Raw genomic sequence first — 18,944 nt, forward strand, 5'->3', positions numbered from 1 at the left:
TATTCTCATCAGTCAGATATTCATTCAACAGCAATAAATAATAATAATATACCTAATAATTAATTATCACGCGCTTGAATGACTTTTATATCACTAAATGTTTGCATACACAAATAATAATTTGAATTGAATCAAACATTAATGTATTATTTGTATAATAGTATCAGCGGTGGGTCGGTCGCCAAGATACTAGGAAAGTTTTCAGTGGGCCGATCCTCATATTAAAACGCTGGGCCGTTGTATACTTGGATTACAAATTATTTGATAATATTTTACTGTGTTGTTTACTGCCGTAAATTCGTATCACGATTTTGGGTGTTATTTTTGTTGTACTAGCTGCTATAAAAGTAGTACACATGACTACATGAGTTGATTTATCCATCAACATTTTTATAAAATATGTATGTTTTAATATTTTATACTCTGAGCGAAGCGATGAATGTATTGATTTTATAGTGGCGTGTTTCAAAAAAAAATATTAGGACTCATCACTTTTTGAGGCAGTAAAAATGCTTCAATTTTCTATTTCATCATCTTTTCTGGCGAGACAGTGAATCTTGTTGATAATTTGGGTGGTTATACAAATAAGTTTCGTACTCATATAATAAACTTTTATTATATTAAATTATAAATAAGGAGATTCCTAAAAAAATTTTTTTATGGAAAACTATTATTAATTGTTATAATGTATTGGGTGAGCCTGCCACACCGTAATTTCCCAGGCTTAAAATCCTCTGTTGAATATTGTAATAAAATACGTGAACTCACACACACGCATACACACATTTCATAATATGTATCAGTGGTCACATACATTTACTTATGAAATGAACAATTCCTTTAAAAGTGGGCTAATTTATATCTATATATCTTTACTGTAAATTGGAATGTTGGCAAAAGATGCGAAGTACCTTGCTCCACCACCACCAACACCATCACCACCACCACCACCATCACCAACGACGCCGCAGTTGTTACTTGATGCAGTTTCCGCGGTCCACGATATGTCCATTCACGCACTTGGCGGGTCCGCTGCCCAACCATGACCGCTGTTGAATTCTGGACTCTGTCGATCAGTTTACATAAATTTATAAGTATTATTATAAGTCAGCTTAGTTTTTTTTCGGTTCGACTGTTATAATAATTTGTATTTGTTCGTTAATCCGTATTCCTTATTATAAAACTAATCTTAATAAACATATTTACTAAGGTTTAATACACGAGTATTTACCCGTTGATTACACTGCAAGTGTTTGTAACAAAGGTCAAGCATTATATTTTGAAAAGTATAGGTACCCAGTGTGGTGTGCACGCGACGCGATGATTGTGAACGTGACAAAACTTCAGCAAATCATGAGCTTTGTGGTGAGTTTACATTATTATATATCTACAATTATTTTATTTGACAATATTTAATAAAAAATTGATGAAAAATTAAAATCTGTTGCTGATCCCTATATCATATGATACGATAATACCATATAATATTTATTATTAGGCTTTACGCTTAAATTGTTTAATCGTAACTTTGAAGCCAAAGTTGTAACTCAATAGTATATTCGTAATTTAATATCAATGATCTTAAAAAAAAAATCTGGGAGCTGGAGTATTGGCAATAGAGTTCCTTCTTCGTTTCTCGGTACTATAAGAGAAAAAAAAGAAGACAATTATTCATCACTAGAAATATAAAAAGTGCTAATAATTAGTATGAATACCTATGTATTAAATACAACGTTATAAATATAATAATATTATTTTTAAAAACATTTTTTTTTTTTTTTTTAAAGTCATAAATCCTTTCATTTGTGAATTCCGATTTTTTTCATTTATATTCAATATACTTATATTCTGTTTGTATACCTACATTAAAAAAATTTCAGTTTTTGTGAATTTTACTTAATATAATAAAAACATATTACATTAGTTTTAAGATTGTTTTTAAAATATGAAAGTATTATGAGTATGTTGAGCATCTTTCAAAATATTTGAATAACACAACATTTTTATCATAGATTTTCGGATTCTGGTTTTGTGATGAATTTGAAGATTAAAAACCATAAGATGTATAACATGATAAAAATAAAGAATTTTTTGTTTCGTTTATAAAAGACGTAGTTAAAATTCAAGAAATAATTTTTTTAGTTGAGTGAATGTATAGACGATAAGAAAGATCAAACGACGTATTTTCTATACCTAGGTGTCCTCATTAAATTTCCTCCCTGTGTTAGTATTACACAAGAGTACAAGACTGAAGACGAATCGTTGTTTCAAACAACAATAATAACATTATCGTAAAGTTATAAATAGAAACTGCATGAAATAAAGTTTTTGACTTATTTATTATATTATGTATATAAAATCAGAATATTTACACTAACTAAATGATTTTTATAATGATCATATAGGCAGTATTATAAATTATGATGATATAAAAGTTCATTCTACTTTGTCAACATATTTATTTCTTAATCATTATTATAATAACGTGATGCTACAAGATTGTGTGGATATTTATTAATTTCCAGACTTTATTTTTATTATTTAAGATTAAATATAATATTTATATCCACGTAAAATCATTTTTTAGTTTACTGTTAATTGAAATATAAACAATGTAAGTAACTAGCGTGGTGAACACTAAAAAAGAATATTTTATAAGTTATAATAAACTTGAGTGTATATTCTTCGTCAAAAATATTGATTTTTTCTTAACATTTATTATTAAATAAAAAAATAAAAAAATATTATTGATTTCTGAGGTAAAAAAATAATAACTAATACATTTAATTATTTTAATTTTAATTTAAATAATATTTTAAGTATGTGCTAAGTATGTATAATTTTTATTTTAATCTTATTAGTATTCATTGTGTATTATCAAATATTTATTCATTTATATTTTATAACCCCGCTATTTTTTTCTGTAAAAAAATAACTCGAGGATTATTTATAACAATACATATACATGTTATTATTACTTATTAGGTCCATATGTAGTATAATACTATAATATAGTAGTAATATACCTAATTCATATATGGAAACTATTTTCCCTTTTATTATGCTTACGCCAATATCATTTAATAATGCGGACATTCAAATAACTAATTCAAGAGTATACATGTTATAATTCAATAGTTAAAAAATGTTTTATTTTTATATAATTTAATAGTTATAATTTTGTATCGAGGGTGTGCAAATGTCAACTTTAGGTACAATAGTATACAAGTGAATTTTTAAATCGTAGACATTATTAATGCTACTTGTTAGTACTTTCCGGGAATTTAATCCATTTAAATAGTTATAGTTTCCGATAGATATAATTTATTAATTTCATCCATATTAAAATTGTGTTAGCTACCATGAAAAATCCGATAATCGATCCGCGGGAGTTATTTTTCACATTTTCTTGGTGTTTTGCTTTTAATTTCACCGTATACAAAAATAATAATGCTTTCCAATGTCCGAGACAGCCTGTGGTCGGATCAAACAATTTCAGCCGGATATCATCCAACCGTACATCCTATGCGGCTATCAATTATTAAACATTTCCAAAAATTCAATGCATATCGTAAAATGAAAAATAAAAATAAAAAGGGCAGTATACAATATGCACAACATTAGTCGTAAAACGATCCAGTCGTTAAAGTCTATTAACTATAACTATATCCTATATACTAACCTGTAGACATGTTGATTTGTTTTTGTTTATAATGATGTACACTCATACATATATTATATGCATGATAAATAATATACTAAGATTAAGTTTATATAGGTGTAACTATATATGCTTACTATACGATGGTTATATATTTATTAGTCGTTATTCTAAAATGATAAGTCATGGGCAGATGTGAGGTAGTTACCTACTTATTTATTCTTAAATTTTTTTAAATACTTTCATCTATAACTTTTGTGTTGTTATGCTTTTTATTTTAATGTTTCATAAATATATTGATGCATATATATAAGCCGTTCTTTTTCTCTCAAAAATTAGGGAACCGGGCTTGTGTAAAATATTTTATTTTAATTAGGTAATATAATATTTGCATATAGTTTATAAGTAAATATTAGTTGAACAGTAGCTTAAAAAAATTCTTATATGATATAAATATACATTATTATTTATTACATATTATATACAGATTAAAAAGTATAATCATTAAATACAAATATTAAATAGTAAATACATTTAAATCAATCAGTGAAATAATAACACACTTAATCAGATATATTATGATTTATATTTATCAGTTCACTCAAATAACATTTGATATTTTGAATCGCCATAGTTCTAATCTTCTAAATCTACGTCCCATTGATGATGTTTTGTTAAAAATATTTTTTTTTTTAAATTTATATTAAACTAGCTGATCCCGTGTACTTCGTTGCCCGTTAAATGTACTAAATTTATATGGCTCAAACTTTGTTCAATTCGTTATTTAATGATCGGTGTATGGTGTTCAAAACTTATTTTAACTTTTCCGTTACATGGAATAAAAATTCTGATTTGCAGAAGTATAATATTATCAGATCGTGGACCTAGTGCTGTTTGTACGTAAGTGTATGATTTAAATCTAAAGTATTAAAGTTATACCAAGTTTCCATTTTTACTTAATTCCACTAACGGTGAATTAATATAATCAATTAATACAAAATCCTTTTTTGTGTTACCTACTATTACTTTTATTTTATCATTATTTTTATATTTATTACAGGCTGCTTTTAGATATGTTGATCCTAGGTTGCCCATGTATTGTATAGATATGTATTGTAATATCTTTTAAAACTAATTAAGTTTTACAACGTCGATGTAATATTATTATATACATTATGGTGTTATATAAGCCAAAAAGATAAATTATAATAATGCATATAATAATGTTATAACGACGTTGTAAAACTTAATTAGTTTTAAAAGATATTTCAGAAAAAGATAAATTTATATTGACATATTTTATTCATCTCAATAATATCTCTTTATAAACAGTATTGTTTGTACTGCCTTTTGTGGCTAATATAATCAAACTACTGGCAGAGCTAACTCTAACTAACTAACTCATTTAAGAATAATAATAATTATTATCCGTAATAATAAAGTAATAAATGTGTCAACACATAAATCAGGTTGTTATAGCAACCAATTATATACAAAATTTCCATCGTAAATCTCAAAATCCCAGTTTGAGCAACCCTTTAAAATGTGAATTTTGAAAAATCCCTCCTTATTGCACGGCGAAAATATGAGAAGAACCCCTATTCCAAATTTCAAGTCTGTACGTTGAGTAGTTTTTGAGATACAGTGATCAGTGAGTGAGTGGTATTTGGATTTTATAAGTATAGATTATATGGTTTTAATTTAAAATTAAGGCAGTTTAATCAGTGGACGATTGTTGAAAGTACATTACACGCTATTATAATAACATAATATGCATATAGGTGTGAATACATATATATCATCTTATGTGGTATGTTAAGAGGTCGATACTGTTTGTTAATTATATTGTAGTTAGTTGTATAGGTACCTAACAAGTTATAGGTCCTATATAAAATATAAACGAACCCGAGCATTTAAGTTATGACGTTACTTGTCTCGTTTTAGAAATTGTTCGATGGACAAAAAATATATTGATGGTTCAAATCAAACTTCGTAGGTAATGACAAGGCATTGATCAATTTCCATTGCACAGAGGCCGACACCTTTCTCTACTGTTTGCATTAAAATTTTACTTTGCTTTATAATTTAAAAAAAAAAAAATCTGAAAAGTTTAAAAAGTATATAAAATATATTAGAACATAATGTACTATATTTTCGATGAGTATTATAAATCACAACAATGAACCCTTTCGAGTTTCGATTGTTGTTCCTACCAAATCGTTTTTTATACAGACTATAGCTATACCTAGCTATAAGATCGAATACACAATCGAAACGTAGTTCCACGAGTACAACGCGTCTTGTTTGCGGCTGAACTAAACTTATTATTATTACTTACACTCAATATTTATATACTAGTGCTTTATATTATATTATACAACAATTATTTAAAAAAAAAAAACTACTAACGAGTGTTTTTAAATCCCCATCGTCGTCACAATAATCAGGTGAAACGTGATAAATATTTTCTTTTTAATGGATGGGTCATTGGTTGTTGTAACTATTATTATTATTATTATTGTTAGCATTACTTTTAATTCGGCACGTGGATTGTGTATCTGATTGTACAAAAAACGTGTGCGTGCGTTTTTCCCTTAAATCCTTCCGGCGCCAATCGTGATTTGCGATTATTTTCTTCTTTTATCGACGACATAATTACGATAATAAATCATATTACTTTTATTACTATTAACGGTGTGATCAAATAACGCGCCAGACATTTTGTTTGGATACTATTGCGATGATTTTTATAATATTATTAAAGGAGCTACCATCTATTTTATATATTATACCATTTATAGCATTATACTCTTACAGTGGTACTTACCACCTACGTCAGTGCAGTCGTTTTTAATCTATTTCAAAATATCTTTATAATTTCTCTTTAATAGTCATTACTATTATTCACATGCAGAAAAAAAACACAAAAGTGCTTGTGTTAATATATTGTACAATATTATATATATATATATATATATATATATATATGTTATAAGACATCAAACTTCTTTAAATAAATTACAGTCCATAGAGTTTACTTACATATTATTATACTTATTATTTTATACCATGTGTTCATAATATTATATTATTATACCAGATATATATGCCGGACCATAGGTATCCAACTCGTCGAACTGTCAATCGTGCACAAATAGATCTCCCCACAGCAGAACTACGTCCCGTTATAATATGATGGAGAACGTCAAATTGGTTTAAATAACAACTTAAAATAAATCCTAATAACACCAAATTATGTTTATTATCTTGTCTCTCTGTGTACAGTGTGCACGCGACCATTCCGAGCATTGAGCATAATCACCGGAGTGCCACTTCACAAATTTCAAACATTATGATATTATATATTGTGATCCCTTTAAATATTGTATAAAAACACTCCATTTTAGTCGTTTTTCTTAACTTTTGAACATTTTATTTATAACTGCTTTTTACTAAAAATAGTTTTGAAACAATTTGCAAACCTTACAGTATTCTACTAGTTTTATACTCTGCTGGACTTTGAATTTTCATATAAATGTTATAGTATGATCACTATAGTGATGGTTAATAATTAGTAGTATAGTCAGTACAGATATCTTCAGTATCTATATACTATAAAATATATTAAACTAAAATAGCCACGATCATATTAAATTATATATATATATATAATCATATTCATATTAAACAAACATTTCTTAAAAATTATAATATTATTAATAGCAATAATATTTTCAAACATTCAAACTACGATAAATTTAAATTTTGTTTTCGCTTAATGTAAATAATGTTATGTTTTATGATCTATTCTATTTGTTTTTGTTCATTATAGTTTAATTTGTACATATAAATAATTTAAAACACAAATAATTCTAGATGATAATTTTAATGGTAGATGTAATTATTAAATTAATGAGGAATAAATTATTGAATTAAGATATTTATAATAATTTTGTAAACAATAATCCAATTAAATCTACACAAAACCATTATGTAGTTCAATAAGTTGTGTTCGTTTAAAATAAATTATAGATTAGGTATAATTAGTTGAAATATAGCAGAGTTTTAAATATACAAAGTAATTACTTAGATTTATATATATTAGGTTTAATTGTTATTAAATGATTTAATTTACCCACGTGTAAAACCAACCTACAGTTCCATAAGAACCTACAGTACTACCCCCTTCCCAATGGCCTTAGTTGCCGCGGGATAATTTAAAAAAAAAAAAAAAAAAAATGATTTAATGAAAATTGGTCATTTTAAATTTTGATCAACTTTCAAGATTGAATTTCAATTTCTGTTTTACCATGGTTTACACCTAAAAATACAGTTACCATGGATAAATAAAAATAAATATCAAAAATTAAATTATGCTATAAATGTTATAACAATGTAAAATGAATCAATCTTCTTTTAAACATAATGTAAATATAATAACCCCGTTTAAAATTGTTTGTAGTTAATTGAATATCATACATTTTTAATTTAATTTTTTACCCTCATCGTGTCATTTAATGAGTGAATAGAAGTTTATCGGCTGTTACGTAAATTTTTTGATAGTTTGATCTTTGATGTATGATTATATTTTATAATATTGTTACAATACTAAATATAGTAGTGGTAAATATTTCTTCAGCAATCAGCAGATCTATGATCTATTTGTTATTTAAATTGTTTATCATATTTTATACGATCCTTTAATAACTCCTGACAGGCGTCAGGCAATTTTTATTTGCATTGTGACACACAATGTGCACCACGAATGTACAAGTGTGCAATACGATTTGAACGCATATGTGCACTACGGATAAAAATTACATAATATGCTAGTTACTAGAAAATATGAGTATTTCCTGAATTTTGTTGTTTTATTTGATTGCATTCCTAAATTCTAATAATTATATAGTTATATGTATATATATATATATATATATATATATATATATACATTTGATTTTTCTAAGATAGTAGTGCATACAATTTTTGTTTAAAGCAGTAAAATTAAGCGTGCAGTTTGGAATTTTTCAAATAATAGGGGCTAACCCCAGAAAATTGTGAACTAAAATTTACTTAACTAGATTCTGTTCTTCAGATTCTGACATTTTGAAATGCACTAATGAAAACCATAATGGGCCATTGCGTTCCATAATTTATTGTAAGTTAATTATAATCCGATATGTGTGAAAAGTAGGTAAATACCCATTCTAAATAATGTACTTCTAAGTTCTAAGATTTAACTTCTAATGAGTGTCTGTTTAATTTCACATCAATAAGTGGCCACTCACCAGTAACCAAAAATAGTGATACCAATTATCTCTAAATATCGTATTACTATATTTAAGAGAATAATTGAGAACCAAAGAGAATTTATAATATGGGGTATTAGCAATAATGCGATATGATGCGACGTGTGAAGATGATTAATTAAATTGTATTGTGGTTTTAAAATGCAAATCGGAAACCATTGACAATATATTATTTGTGGGTGATGATCAATGACTTAACCTAACCGAGCGTTCTCGGTTAGGACAACGGTTGGTGAGACATAGTATCGGCCATCGTCAGTAGATACCGTAACCCGTGACCGACAACTACGTCGCCACCTCGTGCCGTGGTGTGTCTTCAAAATAGTTCTACTACTAATGTAATTGGAAAACAATCTAGAAAGTAATCTAGACTTTCACGGAATATTGTTCGATTCCATCTAGACAAGTTTATGTAACAGCCGGAATTTCCGAAAATTGCCGACATCCGTAGGTGATCGATTTCGATTGGGTCCGCGGTGCACAACGATTAAATTGCATTTTTTTATTTCAAAGGGCGACATTGTCGTAAATAATCGTCATACACCATGAAACATAATCGCGAATTAAACTAAAATATTATATCTATTACCGAATATCGGTTTTATTTTATTTCAAACTACAAAAAAAAAAAAAAAAAAAAAATGATGTTTTAACTTGTGCGTTTGTATTTCACTTATATAATATATATATATATAATATTATTATATATCCGTTCTCAGCTGAATTGAAATTGAGGCAAGAGACGTTGATATCAAGGTGTTGTTGCTCAAACTCTTTGTTTGACGTTTGCATTTTTTAACCTTACCGTCCTTACTTACTCACTGTTATATTATGTATATTGTATATATTTTTTTAGCAGTAGGTAATGAACCGTATCTAAATATAATCATTAATCAATCAAAATTCATAAATATTATAGGTATATTACTTGGATTGTTTTACACCTCTAACAGTTATCGATATTATGCAGATTGCAGAATGTACTGCAGCGAGCAGTACAGACATATATAAAACTAATAACCATCGGCGTAATAGAAAATGAGCATTGTATAACAAATTCATTATAGTCATTATAAACTGTAGTTTTTGAACTGTTGTCCGTAATTTTTATATTGCATGTTTTTCAAATTTAATATGACGCTGTGAAACAATTGATCGTTAATAATTATTACTTACCTACTTATTATTAAGTTCACTATATTTTTTAGACTTTTGTATAATGGGTTTACTTTAAGGATGCGCAGGTCATACATTTAAATAAGACAGACGTCTAATATGGTCGAATTTTATCAAAAAATGTAATTACAAAAAAAAAACATGGTCTAAATATGTCATGTAATATTGTGTACTATAGGTATATAAATTGTATGGTGTTACAAACATTGAAATCGAAAACCGTAACTTTGAAAGTGCCGTGTACTTATATATTATCGTTAAAACATTTGTATTAATCGGGTACAACTTTCTGATATATCCACATATCTATTTTTAGGTGCTCATAGTATGATAGTGTATTATGTATTGTGAAATATTATAGGTAAATACTATTATGTGATTGTGATTTGTGATGTAATATTATAGATCATATTTATCTACTCGTATTATTGTGCTCTTCTACAGTCTATTGCTCACAGATTACAATACAAAAATTTCTAGATATATTTACATAATATTTGAATGGCACTCGAAAAACATAAAATCCTACATAAATATTCAATCACAAGGTAAAAACGCATATAGTTCTAATAATATAGAATAATATATCTTATGACATTGTGATTGAATATTTATGTAGGATTTTATTTTATACATAATTGCATTTCATATTTTAAGAGGATAATAAAATATGTATATACTTACTGCCTAGTAGTTTTAAAATCATACACGATGTTTTAAAATCATACAACATATACTTATGATTAAAAAATTGTTTTGTGTTTCTGTTATTACATTTTTGAGCAGTTAACGCTTTAATTAGTTTAATCTTCAACTTTGAAGATGGCTTATTCCATTAGAAAATCTGTTTTATTGCTAATATTTAGCCTGGTGATCGAAGATAAATACACTGGACATTTTTTAATAACTAGGAAAAACAAAATGTTATAGATAAACGGCAATGTAATGATTTCGTGACAGCACATCTTAATTCAACGCCTGCATGCACTAAACGCGACCGATTAGGTAACGCAATGGACGTATAATATGATGAATATGTAACAATAATTATTAATTTTATATATGTATTTATCTCAAACTATTTTGGCCTCGTAGAACACGTTTACGAATAAACGTAAAAACATAAAGTAGCAAGAGGCGTACACTCGTGAAAAAATGGCTTTATAGGAGAAATGATTTTACTTTTATGTAGATTTAAATAATTATATTACAATGTAACACAAATGCACAATATAACATTTTGTATCCGTGTATTATTATTATCCTCATCTTAAAATTATACACAGACACGATTTTCAGAGTAGGTCTTCTTTATTCTGCCACATAATATGGCACACATGCACACACACACACGAATATATTTTGTTGATGTACGTAATGTATATATTATAAACTATATATTGTGTGTGTGCTATTATTGTATTATTATTTTTGTAGTTATGGTTCTTTGCTCGCTGTACATAATGTACATATTATATTTTATTGTAACATCCGCTTCAGAAGCTTCAATAATCGTTCTGCGCACGGCTATTGTGAGAAACGGTTGGCGTATAGCCAAATATTATATCGGTATATCGGAACGAACCGATGTATATTGTATAGTCATAGGTATAATATTAATTATTATATTGTAAACCTGCTGCAGCGTTATAGTAGGGACGCTTATTGAATATTATACGTTTACGTAGATTGGGTGAGTGTATGTTATATTTGAAGTCTATAATTTAATTAAACCATTAGATCTATATACGAGTGTACACTAAAAGGTTGGATATTTATTTTGGTCTGATAGCAAGTGGTATTGATGTCACATTCTCTCATTATAATATTTTTTTTATACTTAGAATCGACTGAATATAAAGTTTGATAGTGTCGAGGAAGGTAAGAATGCGAATAGAAATAGGTACCCACAGCAAGCATATTAAATTAATACTAGGTACCTATATGAGTACTGCAAACGGATCACAAAATATCATCAGAGAATAAAATAATACATAATATACAATTCCATTATTCTATTCGTCATTCTGACTCAAATTGAAATAGAAAGCCGAACGCAAAATTAATAAATAGGCATATTAGTATCTATAAAACGACCTTATTATTATATTTAAATTTAATATTCGATTGTGATTTGTGTTATATATTGTATACACATACAGTGTATACCTGTATAACATAATATTGATTTTGTTGTTTTATATTGTTTCGATCTATTCGTATCGTGCTGTCTTAAAAAAAATTACAATAATAATAATAATTGTTAACTATTTGTACATGGAATTGATTCCATTATTAGCTCTTTATTTATACAATACCACTCAATCAGTGCATGGCGTATTTGAAACTTTTCCATGTGGTAATGTAGTTACTAATATAGAGTATTATTTAGAAACGCGACACGCCGATAAAAGTTTATCACCTTATTATTAAATAATGTTAGGTTGAGTTTAGGGATACTACTAAGTGGTTATATGTTTCTGCATTTGAATAAAACGTGTGTACCGAATCATGTACATTTTTACTACTCCTACTCACATTTATTTATTATTGTTACAAATTGTTTCATTCACTTGCTAATATCTACATATTATACAGGATGATCCATTTAAGTGGATTCACTAATTGTCTTGAAAAGTATTAACTTTTTTTGAATTATTTTTAGGTTTATATTTTTCTAAAATCGAATAATATCTTAACTTTTTTCATCCTTATTGAGTACACTAATTATCTCGAAAAATATTAACTTGTTTTGAATTTTTTTTTAAATCTTTTAGGCTTATGTTTTTTCTAAAAACTGTATAATATTTAAATTTTTTTCGCCCTTATATTTATTGGTGAAACCACTTTTGATTTTAAAATGGTAGCATATATTTAAAATATCATTAATTAATAAAATCATTTTTTTTCATGAATTTACATGTTAACATTGTTATTTTTCGTTGAATGGTTTGTGAGACATAGCTCCTCAAAATATTGGTAGTTTTACTATTTTTCCAATAATTGTAAAGACTAGGAGCTATTGATAAATTCCATATCACTGAATCCAAGGTAAGAAAATAAATCCAATTGGTAATTAGTCTATAATTAGTCGATAAGTTAATAAATGATTAGGGTTCAAAGTACAATAGTAATCTTTAATTAATTGTTATTTATTTTGTTACCTTGGATTCAGTGATATCGAATTTATCACTAGCTTCTGGTCTTTACAATTATTGGGAAATAGTGAAAACTACCAATACGTTGAGGAGCTGTATCTTACAAAGCAATCAACGAAAAATAAAAATTGTAAATTCATGAAAAAAATTGTCTTATTATATCATGATATTTTAACTGTATGTTAAATGATTTGAAAATCAAAAGTTGATAGGGGTGCCACCAATAAATATAAGGATGAAAAAATTTTAAATATTATAAGGACATAAGGTTTTAGAAAAACAGAAACCTAAAAGTTTTAAAAATAAAAATTCAAAAAAAGTTAATACTTCTCGAGGCTGAGGGTGAGTTGCGGCCCGACCTTTCGTTTCCGGTGTTGGAGACCGGTGAATTCCGGCCCGATAATATTTTAGGTATAGGTTAGTTGCGGCCCGAGTAATTGTAACATTCATTACATTATGTACCTTACTTGTATAATATATATTATATTATAATATATCTATTACCTATGTACCGTATAAACGAATAACGATAAACGAAATGTTCAATACGTATGGGAAGTTATATTTTTGTATAGGTATAATATGATAAAGATAATATAGATGGTTTTATCTTATTATCTGCCATATATGACTTACATTATGAATGCTTTGATTTTTTTTGGACATTATTATCATAATATATTACACCAATTATACTTTTATTTTTTTTATTATTTTTTTTTTAATATAATGTCATAATATTAATATATTATATTATATTCTATAATTTTATGAATACTTTTATTTTCTTTACGACCAATATTAATATAAGAACGACAATTTATACTAGAAAATACCTACATAATATTGTGATGTTTATATACTATTACTATATATAGACATATAGTATATAATATATATATATATATATGTAATATATACATTATTGTATGGCCGCAATTCGTACGTACCTTTCATAAATCCGGGCCGCAACTCGTACGTACCTCTCATAAACCCGGGCCGCAACTCGTACGTTATTTAGGGTTTGGGCCGCAACTCACCAACACTGCTTCTCGAGATACTTAGTATATACCCTCTTAAATAGATCACCCTATATAGGTAGTGACTAGTGAGTATAATAATATAATATATACTTAATATATATAGTTTTACCATACCTGTTATTAAGGTTAAATTGATAACGAGTTTTTTTAAAAATGATTATTAACTTACTTTTTACATAAAATTGAATTTGCAAATATTATATTATAATACATTTAGTTCTTAATATATTTCGTTTATGTAGAACTAAATAAGTTCATTCATATTATATTAAACTTATTTGGTGGCTTTCTATTATTATTATACAGTGCTAGGTACTGAACTGTGTACAATGTACCTAAATAATATCATGTATTACCTGATTTGTGCTGGTTTATTGTAAGCGCAGTGGGTTTTTTTTATTAATATAATAAAAAATTATACCATATAAATAGTGACAGTGGATACTGAATAGCCACCAATTAATAACGAACCTATAGACACCTAGTATTTTCACGCTTATCATTGGCCATTATTAATAGCAGCAATGTAATATTATAATTTATAATAGGTACAATATTTATGGAAAATAGACAAACGCCAAACTGACAAACTCCATGGTTTGAGTAAACATATATGATATTATATTTCATCATATTATTAAACGTTATCTATGTACAACATTCCAATATACATAGTATGTAATATGGACTATATAATGACGCAATTATTAATTTGTTCTGGGCTTATATATCGGAAGGAGTATAGAAGTACCATACCTACCACAAGGTGGAAAAGTGTATCCTTATTTACTATATATTATGCCTATGCTGCGTGAATAGAATTTATTGAGATTAAATTTCCTAGATGTAAATTGGTAAATTCAGTTAAGGTCACTATTTATGAGAAGAATTTGGAGAATATAAAAAGAACATTTTACCTATGCAACATCATATTTTAATTATTAAAACATGTAATATGTAAATATATAAGAATTGTAAGTGGATCGATCTATATAATGCTACTTTGTTATCTACGTCAGTTTTACGAGTTACGTAGTATCAAGCCCGGCTCAAGTGTTTTTACACACCTAGGCAACTTAAGTTTTGCCACCTTTTACATGTTAATACTTACATCAAATTTTATTTTTATAAACATTAATGAAATAGACTTGGTAGTTAATTTAGAGTTAATTATACTGATTTAGGTATATAAAGTTAACAATTATTGATTAAATAAATACCTATATTTATAGGAGAGTAAACCCCTACTAATTTAAATAAAACAAAATAATTTTAAAATAGTCGTATTATAATATAAGAGTTAGTAAAAAACGTAATACAAATGATACTCGTCAACAGTACATTTGGTCGATGAGTTAAAATAGAAAAAAATGTTTAACGGGCCAGAAAATAAGACTGATTCGCGGAACCGATTAAAAACCATCGATAGATACCGCAACTTGCTTTTATATGATATATTTTACTAATTATGACAAAATAATTTATTGATTTTTGTTTTTACTATGCATGATTTAATAAAAGTAAGTACCAGGAATTTTAATCTTATTAATTATCTAATAATACAAATAAATGTAGTATTAAATTATAAAATTGTTTAAGAAATCATCGTTGGTGCCCAATACATTGTTAAGGTCCTTGAGTATGTAGAATTTTTGTCATGCCCCTTGTGTCTCTCTGCATTTTGTGAAACTGTGTTTGATTGAAGTTAGAGAGCTGCATGTTTGGCGTGTTTTTGGTTGCTTTTTTTTATAAGATGGGCATTTGTATAGTGAATCGTATAATCTATTTTGAAACAATTTTGAATTTAGTACTACAAACGTGAGACACACAATGCAACCGTGTATATTAAAACATATTACTTATATGTGTATATATATTTTGTAACACCTATATATAATAATCATTAGGTAATATATTATATTATTATGATAATTGATGCATTTCTACTTAATATATGTCCACATACTCATACTAAATATATGTTTAGACGTTCAGCAATAGTCATATTATACTTAATATATTGTATTGTATTGGTCACGTCCTATAGTGCTAATACTTAAGTTTTCTCTTCCGTTTGTTTTGTAGAAATTATTTCATACTGTATGGTACCACATAAATTTACAGTTTATAATAATAATAAGTAATAATAATAACAGTAATAATCAGCGAAATTTTTCGTACTGTTTTTTGTGAGAAGAAAAATACATAATTTATTATAAGCACATATACATTGTCCAACATGAATTATGAAATATAAAAATGATACAAATTACTTTCACTATAGTTACTATTTACCTACGTAAAATATCTATTATCTCGTGAAAGGGGGGTTATAAGCGGAAGAAGACGTTAAAATATTATATTTATTAAACTTAAAATTTAATTGTTGATTACAATAGTTTTTTTTTTTTTTTTTTTTTTTTATCAAATTGAACTACTGCTGCTGTCTAGACTCAATTAATTGTCATAACTACAGATACCAAATTTTTAAAAAATTATTAAGAAAAAATTAACGATTTATTGTACAAAATAAAAATAGTAATATTTTAAATAAATATAGACAGTACAAATTATGTTGGATAGTATACTAATATTTAAAATTTCATTCTAATTTATATAATCTTATTATACCACTGATCTCGTAAAATTAAAATATTTTGAAAACGTTTTCAATACTTTTATAGTTATAGTATTTGTAATTTCCATCACAACGGCTCAATATATTATTATCCGTTCCGTGAAATAAACAACCTTTGGATCCAATTCATGAAATGAAACTTTCTGTACATACAAAACAAAAAAAAATTATATTCAACCCCTTTATTAAGTTCGAATTTGAGTTACATTTTTTTTAAACAAATTTGATCTTCAGAAAAATTCTATATTAAAAATTGTCTGATTGATAGTTGGTTATTGTTTTAACAAATCATATGAAACGTAGATTTCTGTAAAGGGGTAGATTGTTAAAAATACGATAAATTTACATGTATCAACCGTGATGTTAACTTATTTATAAATAATCAATTTTAAGATGGAAAATAACTTTGTAAGTATAATTATTTAAAAATAATAATGTAACTGAAATTCAAATTCAAAAAGAGGATAGACATTGTTACTCAAAAATATTTTTCTGCACGCATGCACTAGAACGAGGTTAACAATTTGATAGATTATAGACGTTAGTCAATAAAATACAAAAGTAATGGTATTATTTGAAAATAAATTCGATAGGTAATTCTTTATTAATGTACTATTAAACTTTCGATAGGAACATTAAAATTTTAAAGTTAAGGTTTTCTAACGAGTTGAATTACAGATTAATTACACTTTTTTGATATTGTATATGTAGGACAAACGTCATTAGAATACATATATCATATATAACCTATTTTTATAAGTTTTCAAAATCTGTGTATGAAAATCATGCCTCATTATTGTCAGTGTGGACATTGGATAGGAAAACAAATCGCCAATGTTAGGTCGATAAAACGAATGATTTGTATAGCATAAAATATACACGATATATATATATATTATATATAAGACTAAGACATATGTTAATCAAAGTGTTATCCTGCAAGAACCAATAATTTGATTGGACACCGAATAATAATATATTATTAATTGTAATAAATAATTAAAATAATAACAATAGCTATAAACCTGGCTCTTTGCTAGACCCTATCGCCGTTGCTGGCATAAATGTAGATATATATTATACACACACTAAAACGTATATAAAACCGTTCGAATTGATTACAAGTTGTCAGTTACTATTTGTATTTGTACGTCGTGACATTGTGGCATGGAAAAAAAAACAGTTAATTGAATTGGACACGAACGGGTGCTTTGGATGGACCTATACCTACATAAATATATTATATAGCGGGTTTATATTTAATATTATTATCATTAGAGAAGAACCGGATGCGGACAATGGGCGTGGGGGCCGTAATAAAAAGTCCATCGGTCTGTAAATTATATTATATCCATATAAAATATAATAATATGTGTAATGTATATGTGTGTGTATCCTACATGTTGTTATAGATATAGTTAATTATTAATTGGGACTATACTGTTCTGATGTGTGTGAAAATATCATTGAGTACCACTTTCTATTTTTTCCGTCGTCGTATCATCTTCGTCAGATTTTCTTGCTCTTCGTTTATTCCATCTGTGACAGATGGCACAATGATAAAATGAACAATATTGCACGTAAAAATTCATTTGTCAAACCCGAAACGCTGCTGGGGGACTCTCACCATCAACTAGAAACCTGGTCGGTCGCCGCCGTCTGTGACGGTCGGTCAGCCGATCGATCTGACGGAGACGACAAACAAAATGGAATGTAAAATATGACATCTGTTATAAAATAAAACCAAGGTGTTACTGTGTAATTTTCATTTTTATATTCTTCACTAGTAAAGTAGTAACACAATATTATATTACTATTGAGATCGATTTTTTTTTACAAGGACACGAATGTCGTATAGTTTCGTTGCTAGTCGAATTTATTCTGAATGCGTGTTTTAAGTGTATACATTATACTAATACCATTAATATTATACTAATACCAGTGTACTATTCATCGTTG

The 18,944-nt window shown here is 26.9% G+C and overlaps 1 protein-coding gene across 1 annotated transcript in view; it reads left to right on the forward strand.

The window, feature by feature from the left end:
• Positions 1 to 1,004: 1,004 nt before the first annotated feature.
• Positions 1,005 to 18,944, forward strand: part of LOC107167926 (uncharacterized) — a 45,052-nt gene continuing 27,112 nt past the window's right edge. The window contains exon 1 of the mRNA XM_089225672.1: positions 1,005 to 1,365. Coding sequence (XP_089081798.1) covers positions 1,321 to 1,365 — 45 coding nt within the window. The 5' untranslated portion in view covers positions 1,005 to 1,320. The remainder of the gene's footprint in view (positions 1,366 to 18,944) is intronic.

The sequence above is a fragment of the Diuraphis noxia genome, unplaced genomic scaffold, assembly GCF_037042655.1.
Source record: "Diuraphis noxia isolate RWA-SAM2 unplaced genomic scaffold, SU_Dnox_SAM2 contig0004, whole genome shotgun sequence".
NCBI classification, from domain to species: domain Eukaryota; kingdom Metazoa; phylum Arthropoda; class Insecta; order Hemiptera; family Aphididae; genus Diuraphis; species Diuraphis noxia.